General features: G+C 37.3%; 1 protein-coding gene across 3 annotated transcripts; it reads right to left on the bottom strand.

The window, feature by feature from the left end:
* Positions 1 to 3,032: 3,032 nt before the first annotated feature.
* Positions 3,033 to 7,995, bottom strand: ALG10 (ALG10 alpha-1,2-glucosyltransferase). 3 transcript variants are annotated; one of them, XM_033222449.1, is made up of 3 exons: positions 7,508 to 7,995; positions 6,110 to 6,307; positions 3,033 to 4,407 (listed from the first exon to the last, which is right to left on the bottom strand). In XM_033222449.1, exons 1-3 carry the CDS (start codon positions 7,676 to 7,678, stop codon positions 3,355 to 3,357), a joined length of 1,422 nt encoding a protein of 473 aa, XP_033078340.1. In that variant the 5' UTR covers positions 7,679 to 7,995; the 3' UTR covers positions 3,033 to 3,354. The 3 variants fall into 3 exon arrangements, with proteins under 3 accessions (XP_033078340.1, XP_033078341.1, XP_033078342.1); XM_033222450.1 differs by having other exon boundaries at positions 7,378 to 7,989; XM_033222451.1 differs by having other exon boundaries at positions 7,803 to 7,876.
* Positions 7,996 to 8,969: the final 974 nt, after the last annotated feature.

Here is an 8,969-nt window from a genome sequence, read left to right on the forward strand (position 1 = left end):
CTTAAAATGCCAAGTACTATATTTTATGTATTTTATAAAAAATGTGGAAGATTAATTTCTCTCTGAATGTAGATTTTCACCAAAACATCTCTTAAAACAGCAGGGACTCAACACTTAAAAATGAACTAGAACAGCAGGGCACAGTGGCTCATACCTGTAATCCCAGCACTTTGGGAGGCCAAGGCGGGTGGATCACCTGAGGTCAGGAGTTTGAGACCAGCCTGGCCAACATGGTGAAACCCCGTCTCGACTCAAAATAGAAAACATTAGCCGGGCGTGGTGGCGGGCTCCTGTAATCCCAGCTACTCGGGAGGCTGAGGCAGGAGAATCGCTTGAACCCAGGAGGCGGAGGTTTCAGTGAGCCGAGATCGCGCCATTGCACTCCAGCCTGGGGGACAAGAGGGAGGCTTCCCCTCAAAAAAAAAAAAAAAAAAAAAAAAGATCTAGAACAGTGATCCCTTCAAAGAGCAGTCTTAATTACAAGGTAGAATATTTTCTTCAATTTTGCCAGACTAGGTCAGAGTGGAAGCTTCTCCTCTCAGAAGTATTCCTAAATACAAAATCTTTGCATTAATATTATCAGACAAAAAGTTATTTTCCCTAAATTACACATTCTTTTTCAATTTTGACTTCCTGGATTTAGTTCTCCATTATAGTAAATTAATGACAAAAGTATAATTTCTTTGAGTGTCCTCTCTCATCTAATTTTTTAAAAGTCTGGATTAAACACGTTTTTCTATGATGACTGTTATAACTAATGCCAATCTAATTTTCTGGGTGCTAGAGTATAACCAAAAAATGGTCTGTATTTATCATTCAAACTATACTTGTAATTTTCACCTGCACACAATTTTATATTTGTAAATGTAGAATCATTACTTAAAACTCAGAGAAGCAAAATTTGACATTGAGGGGAAAGTAATTTGTTCACTTATAGCTACTTTCAAAGTTTAGAAACATAAAATTATGTTAAAAGATGAGTTCTATTCATAGTTCTAAATTTACATGTCAAAGTTAACATGCCCAAATAATACTTTCCTGTAATGGAATGACAACCCAAAAAGTACACTCAAAATAATAAACACAAAATTCAAAAAGTAACACAAAATAATCGTACCCCGGCAGTTGTTCCCTAATCTACAAAATAAGGTCAGACTAAATGATTTCTCAACTTTCTTTCAATGCTGACATTTTTTTTAAAATAGATAATGGAATCTTTTTTTTTTTTTTTTTTAATACTTTAAGTTCTAGGGTACATGTGCATAACATGCAGGTTTGTTACATATGTATACTTGTGCCATGTTGGTGTGCTGCACCCATCAACTCGTCAGCACCCATCAATTCATCATTTAACACTAGTCACCTTTAGCTGTATATTACCTCAGAAGTCACTTATTTTTTAACCTCTCAGTAAAGATACTGAGAGTTATTTAAAAGGTAAGATATTATCTCCTGATCCAACAATCCCACTTCTGGGCATTTATCCAGAAGATTTGAAATCCGTATGTCAAAGAGAAGTCTGCACTCCACGTTCATTGCAGACAAGTCACAATAACCAAGTTATTAAATCAACCTAAGTGTTCATCAGTGAATGAATGGATAAAGAAAATATGGCATATATACACAATAAAATACTATTCAGCCTTTAAAAAGGTAGAAATTCTGTCATTTGCAACAATATGGATGAACCTGGAGGACATTATGGTAAGTGAAGTAAGCCAAACACAGAAACACAAATACCCCATGATCTCACTTATTTGTGTAATCTAAAACAACTAAACTCAGAGAAGTAGAGAGAAGAATGATGGGTACTAGAGGCCAGGGATGTGGGAATGGGGAGATGATAATCAAAAGATACAAAGCCTCAATTAGGCAGAAGGAATATGTTTGACTTTTTTAAGATCTATTACACAACATGGTGAATACAGCTAACAATTAAGCACTGTACATTTCAATACTGTTGAGAGTAAATTTCAAATGTTTTCACCACAAAATATGTCAAATATTAGCTTTATTTACTCATCCCACATTATATTCAAAAATCATAACGCCACTTTGTGCCTCATAAGTGTATACAACTATAATTTGATATATAAAAAAAATTTAAAAAGGTAGCAATCATTATGAGGATTATCCTAAAATGTCCTTTAGTAACTGTCATGGACTGAAAAGTATCCCAGGAAGAGACCTGTCTACTCAGAACATGTGAATAAGAACTTACTTGGAACATGGGTCTTTGTAAACATAATTAAGGGGCTCCAGACACAATTATTGTAGATCAGGGTGGGCCCTACATTCAAAGACACTGTCCTTAAAAGGTAATGAAGAGAAGACAGAGGGAAAGGCTGTGTGAGCACAGAGGCAGAGACTGGAGTGAAGACTGCTGTCTGCAATACTTGGACAAGATTTGTCTATAAGCCAAAGAACTCCAAGAATTTCAGACAGCCACAAGATATTAGCAAACAGACATGGAATGGAGTCTTCCTTAGAGCCTCCAGAAGGAACCAACTCTGCTGACACTTTGATTTTAGACTTCTGGCCTTCAGACTGTGAGGAAAAGTGTTGCAAGCAATCAAGTTTGTGGTCATTTGTTATGGCAGCCCTGGGAAGCTAATACAATATGTATTTCAGAAAGGAAATCCCCCTTTTAAAGGATTATAATCAACAAAATTTGTCTTTGGCCATCATACATTTCATATTAGGAATTAGTGAAAGAGCTTCATCATTTCTAGATTGTAAACAATAACCAACAATTTGATGTCTAGGCAGACATATATGAGTCTCTACTTTATCATTTACTATTTATGCATTTCTATTTTGACTTAGAATTAAAATTATATTTACTGAAATGTTAAGCAACTTTTCAATCAAGAATATCACCTGACCATTTGTAAATATTTGCTAATACATTGTTATTAGGTTGGTGCAAAAGTAATTGTGGTTTTTGCCACTGAAAGTAATGGCAAAACCACAATTACTTTTGTACTAACCTAATATTTCTCTCTGAAGAGAATAAATTAGTTCCAGTAATATGAAGCATACCCAGTTTTAATCAACTTGTACATACAAAACATTCCCAAGCTTCTTGAGGGGCCAACATTATGACAGCAATATGAGATATCTGAAAACAATTTTCCCATTATTCAGGCTTTTGAAGCAGGTCTTAAGCTTTCTCAGTTCTTTGCCACTTGATTTCTTACATATGTTTAAAATATATATATATATATATATAATGTAATTTGAGGACCACCACTGCACCTAAAAGAAATTCCATGATTTCTACCTATTCAGTTGTTCTTTGTAGAAATAGTCTAATTATTAAGTCCATTTTTACAGTTCAAAATATCACTGATATTACCACATAAACCTTTGAATGTCCTGACTGTTTGGCCACTGAAAAGTCTTGTTCAGAAAGAGGTAAAAAGTTATGAAATTAACAATTGCATAGCAACTCAGTTCACAAACGAGTCTGGATGTGGGAGGCAGAGGTATGTTAAGCCTATAAATGACATAAGGTAAAATGAAGTAACGAAATTCCAGCAGTTTCTGAGGAACTATAACAATGAACAAGCATATGAAAAACATTAAATTCCAAAAAACTGACTTTGATTTCAATGAGTCAGCTATACTCCAACCAGCAAATATATAGGCTGGAACCAACAAATATTTCACAATTTCGTATCTTTGAAAAACTCTTTTCCACACATAGAAAGTATAATGTCTATTGTCTGCTAGCAAGTATTTATGAGCATAAGTGAATTTCCAAACTAAAAACACAGAGACTAAGGTAACCACAAAAAACAGAATTCTACGTTTCCAAACTAAGGAAAGAAATGTCTTAATTTTGCCAGGAGACAGGAGATGAGGAAAGGAAAAGAAGAGAGTAAATGAAAAAAAGTAGAATAGTTGAGGAAAATGAAGACAGGCTTCATGACTACTCCGATCGCCAATAACAATTCCACCATTAACTACTACAAAAACACAAAACAGAAATCCCAGAAGGATGTAGGGCCAAGTCAGACGGAAAAGCACACTCAAGTTTTTAAAGGACATGGAATAAGCCAAAAGAAACTGAAGAATTTTTCTGAATGTTGCAAATGGTCCTTTAATAGGTGGAAGTCTGTCTTCCTTCTTTTGTAGCTCAGTTTTCCAAGCCTCAGTTAACTTTTGTGCAATGACATTTCCTGCACAGAAGACAGCCCAGATGATATTCGTTTGCCGAAACATGAAGCCACAAAATCCAAGGAAGGCTGAAGTTTTATGATTTCCATAAAGACACATCAAATACGCAAAAAGAGTAAAAAACATAGATCCTGCTTCTGTATAATAAAGGAAGTTAAAAAAATAAAGTGTTGGAAATACTGCTAGTGTTAATGTTGACAAGACTCTCTGGATACTTGAGGCAGCCTTGGAGGAAGAAAAAACACAGATAAAATTATTTTCATGATAAAAAATTCTATTTCTGTTTACCTAATGAAGAGATTTATTTAAAAACTACTCAACTACTCAAACCTTATTTAAATAAAATTAATACTAATCTTATTTCTGGCTTTGCAAAAACACAATATACATTTATAAGAATACTTTCTGGTACTTTTTATTTATACCTATCAGTTTGGAGACCATGTGTGTGCCAAAGCTTCTGTAGCTTAACACATTTTGAATCAGGCAATGATTAGTTAGGGAGTTACTGAGTGCAAGATACCGACTAAGTTCTATGGGGACTATGGAGATAGACAGGACACGGTGCTGGCTCCATTTCCCTGAGCTTATGTTTTAGTGCCTTCAATAAGGATTCACTTAGCCATAATCACCACTTTCCTTTAAAGAAATCCTTCATAACTCTACACAAGGGAGAATGTAAACACGCATATGGTATTTTTACTACTATACCCAGACTTACTTTTTCAAGATGAAATTTTCATGATGAAATAACAGGTATTTTTCTGAAAAGTGAGCCAGTCTAAAGTTCTATATCCTCTTCTGGCCTTTCTGACATGCTATTTCAGAATTTGAAAGTGTTCTTATGTTCTTGAATTGTATACTCCACTTAATCAAAATCACCAAATCAGACCACGCCATTTCCTTGACTAAAATTAAGGTCTCTCCATTACATGTTAAAGTTCAAAATCCTCTCCGTGACATATAAAGGCATTCACGACCTTCTTCTCTAGTCTTACATCCCTCTACTTTCTAATCCTGTAATTCCAAGACCAATTCCCTGATCTCATTGTTCAATGCCTTTCTTCCTTTGCTTATGCTGTTTGTCTCCTCAGGATTAATTCCCCACCCTACAGCCCTATCCGTTCATCAAGACTCAGCTCTGGTACCATCTTCTCTGTGAGGGCTTACTGAATGCCACCTACTCCCCTCCCTCCCAGAAAAGCATTAAGTGTTCCCCTGCTCCTTCTCTGTATCCTCATATCATCTTATTTGTACCACTCTTATCATAATTGACATTACTAAAATCATCTCTTATGGTTAAAAATAATCATTAGAGTTAATATTTACTGAGCCTTTACTATGTATCTGGCACTATTTGAAGCATCTTCCATTTATTAAGTTTCTTTGTTCCTTTATAACAGTTCTATAAGGCAGATTCTATTATTATTCTTATTTAATAGATGAAGATATGGAGCCACTAAGGGTTAACCTGCCCATGGTGGTAACAAAACTGCTACATGGCAGGGAGAGAATTCTAACCCAGGCAACCTACCTCCAGGGCCTGCACTGTTATCACATCAAAAGTCCTCAGGTAAAGTGTGTTTTCCCTAATGAATATATACGTTTTACAAGAAAAAGACTGCCTCATTTATCTCTGTTGTCCCAGTGCCTAGCACATGGAATAAGCTTAGTAAGTATTTATTGAACTGGTTTGACTCACTTAACAAATATTTACTTTAGATTTTACAAATAAGCTATTCAAGTGTTTAAATACAAATTTATTCTAAAATGGAGATGGAGGATTTATGTTTACATTTACATAATATACAAAAATACAAAGTTACAAAGTGTTAAAGACATTTTTCACCAAATCTCATAAAGCTAATTCATTGTAATTGTGGACCTGACTACACATAAACTTGTAATTAAGTATTTTGAAACATACCTTGTTTCTGGGTTGTACCTTGCGGAAAAGCAAATACAGTAAATAGAAGTTGCCAACACTGAAGAGAAGATTAACAAATCTGAGCATCCCAATGGAGCAGACAACATGTTCGGACCATCCAAAGATCCAAATGGCAGGTTTGACCACTCCAACTGACACCAGGTACAAGCCAGGTAATGTAGTAATCATGGGATCCCACTTTAAAATGAAAGGAAATGAAGTAAAAGCAAGAGGTAATACGAATAAGACAGACACAAACATGTCAAGCCCACGTCTCATCTCCAGCAACAATCAGAAATTTTGAGAAGTTATTCTGACAAGATTAAGTAAGTCCTTGGCAAAACAGGATTAGTTTTTCTTATTTTTTGCCCCCGGACCAGCTAAGTGATTGTTCAGATAAGATAGCAGCAACCAAGAGACAACAACAATTTAAAATCTATTTCTATTTTCCAAGAAATGTTCTTTAGAAAGTCTTTATTTTGGTAAATAAGCTGCAAATGCTCCAGTTTTTAAAAGCATGGAAACACTGGTTGGGACTCTAAGTTTAGGAAAACATTTGGTCCACAGGCTCCATGATGACAGCTAACATAAACGGAGACAGAAATTGTGCCAAACCCTCTGTATTAACGTTACAATATGCCTTATAGTAAAGATTACTGTCATTTTGCAGATGGGTAACCTGAATTTCTGAAACTCAGAACATCTCCAGTATCACAAAAGTAGGAAATCACAGCACCATGATTTAAGATCAGATCTTTCTCTAAAACAGATTTTATATTTCTAGCCAGTACCCTATATTGTGTCACCAGAAAAGCAGGCGATGTTTATTTTGATATTTATATGTACATACTTGCACAGTCAAATATATATCCAAAAATGATGTGACTGGACTGGTTGCCAGTTTATCCAGTTAACAGATAGTTCACTAAAAATACTCAGGGAAGGAATTTGTGATTATAAATGGGTCACTTTTTGGTAGCTGAAGATCCCTCCAGTCCATACTATCCCACCCCTAAAATGCATAGTAAGGTGCTTGACAGGTGAGCTAAAGGTAAGTTTTCTGGTATTTCCAAAGAGCACCGCAATGCCTTTACTCCCGAGACAAGGAAAGACAAAGTGGGATAGATATCGTCAGCTGCCAAGAGGAGCGCTCAATTCCCCATTAAGTATTCTCCCAGATCATTCCTTCCTGGGAGACAGATCTACTGTTTATTCATTCATTTAATAAATATGTCACAGATCTCAGAGACAGGAACAAAATTCTATACCCAGTTTCTTTCATGTTCTGGGGCTGGTGGGGTGGAACGGGACGAGTTAAGTCTAAGGATGGGAGAAGGAGCTGGGGACGTTGGGACCTCTCAGGCCTCTCCTGGGGTGGGGACAGGTTGGAGACCCCACCTGGGAAAGGGAGAAATGGCCCTCACAGTAGCGTTGCGCCTGAGGCAGGTGGAAGATCTCGTCCATGTAGGGCTCTCGCAGCGCCCGGCTGAAGGCGGAGAAGAGGAGGCAAGATACTAAAAAGGTACAGCTCAAGGCAGCCGAGAAATAGTAACCCTCTAGCTGCGCCATTCCTGCTCCCACAGCCACTGCCCAAGAACCCACTCCTGGAAAATTCTGAGCCCGGAAACCCGAGCTGGAAACTTGGGCTCGAAATGGGCGCGCTAGACGGGACTAGCCAGACGGGGCCACATACCGGAAGGCTAAAGGATGCTGGGAAAGCGCGGATCCGGAAAGATCGGGTCGCTGTTTCCCGGAGTGACGGGTTTAGATAACGGACCGGATGATTACCCTGTCAATCACATTGCCCAGGCGCACAGAGTGTCAAAACTTCCGGAAAGGGCGGGTCTCGGAGTTCGCCTAAGCGGGAGGTTCGTTGCTTGCTGCTTTGAAAAAAAAAAAAAAAAAAAAAAAAGCCGATTCTTAGCTTGGATCTTTTCTCCTGCTCATTTCCATCACTTACCAGAAGGTGGCGACGTTTCCCCACGTCTCCAATTCCAAGCCTTAAAATTTACACATTTCCCCCCCCCGCCCCGTTACTTCTGTTCTTTTTATTAAACCCTCAATTCCACGACTTTTCATTCCATCAACTTTGGAGTGTAGGAAGGGGGCGTTGGTTGTGATAGCAAAGACTGAGACTTTCACATGAAAATTTGAAGAACCAGAGACCCGTCAATGCCGAATGAACTTAAATGAGAGGAGTGTTTGTTGGTTTGTTTAGATTAAAAGAGAACTCTTTTAAAATGCGGATGCCCTCACAGGATTTAGTTAAACTGACATTCCTAAGGCACTCTCATGGCCGTATCTCAGTACCTGTGGGATTTGGAAAAAAAGATATATATATATATATATTTTAGAATTTGGGATGTTTTAGAATTCTCTGTGTCTGTAAATCTGTAAGGCAGTGTTCTGTTTTTCCTACTAAATCATAAGCGTGAACATCTTAGTGGGATTATACATCCTTTATGTTTGTAGTCCCCCAAATGGCTTTCACACAGTAGGCACTTCAATTTGTGGACTTTTATAGGCTGTGTAGACATCATCCAATTCCTGTATTCTGGGATTAAGTGTTGGGGACAGTAGATGAGGTAAATAATTTGAAGAATGCCGAAGATAAATTATGTGTTGAAATTTTGTCTTGAGCATGGTTGGCCATGTTTTGCAGTGAAACTGTCTCTCAGGTAACCTCAGTCACGTTGCCTTTGGCAGGAATATATCAGAATTGAGTCAGGATTTAAGGTTGCTAACCTCAGAGTTCTCAATTGAGCTCTTTTTCTGGGTCAAAACTAATTCAGTCTTTCTGAACTTAAGAAAGTTTCTTAAATTAAGCTGACTGCCTTTCCATTCTGTCTCTGCCTGTTTC

This window comes from Trachypithecus francoisi, unplaced genomic scaffold (assembly GCF_009764315.1).
Source record: "Trachypithecus francoisi isolate TF-2019V2 unplaced genomic scaffold, Tfra_2.0 Lachesis_group11, whole genome shotgun sequence".
NCBI classification, from domain to species: Eukaryota; Metazoa; Chordata; class Mammalia; order Primates; family Cercopithecidae; genus Trachypithecus; species Trachypithecus francoisi.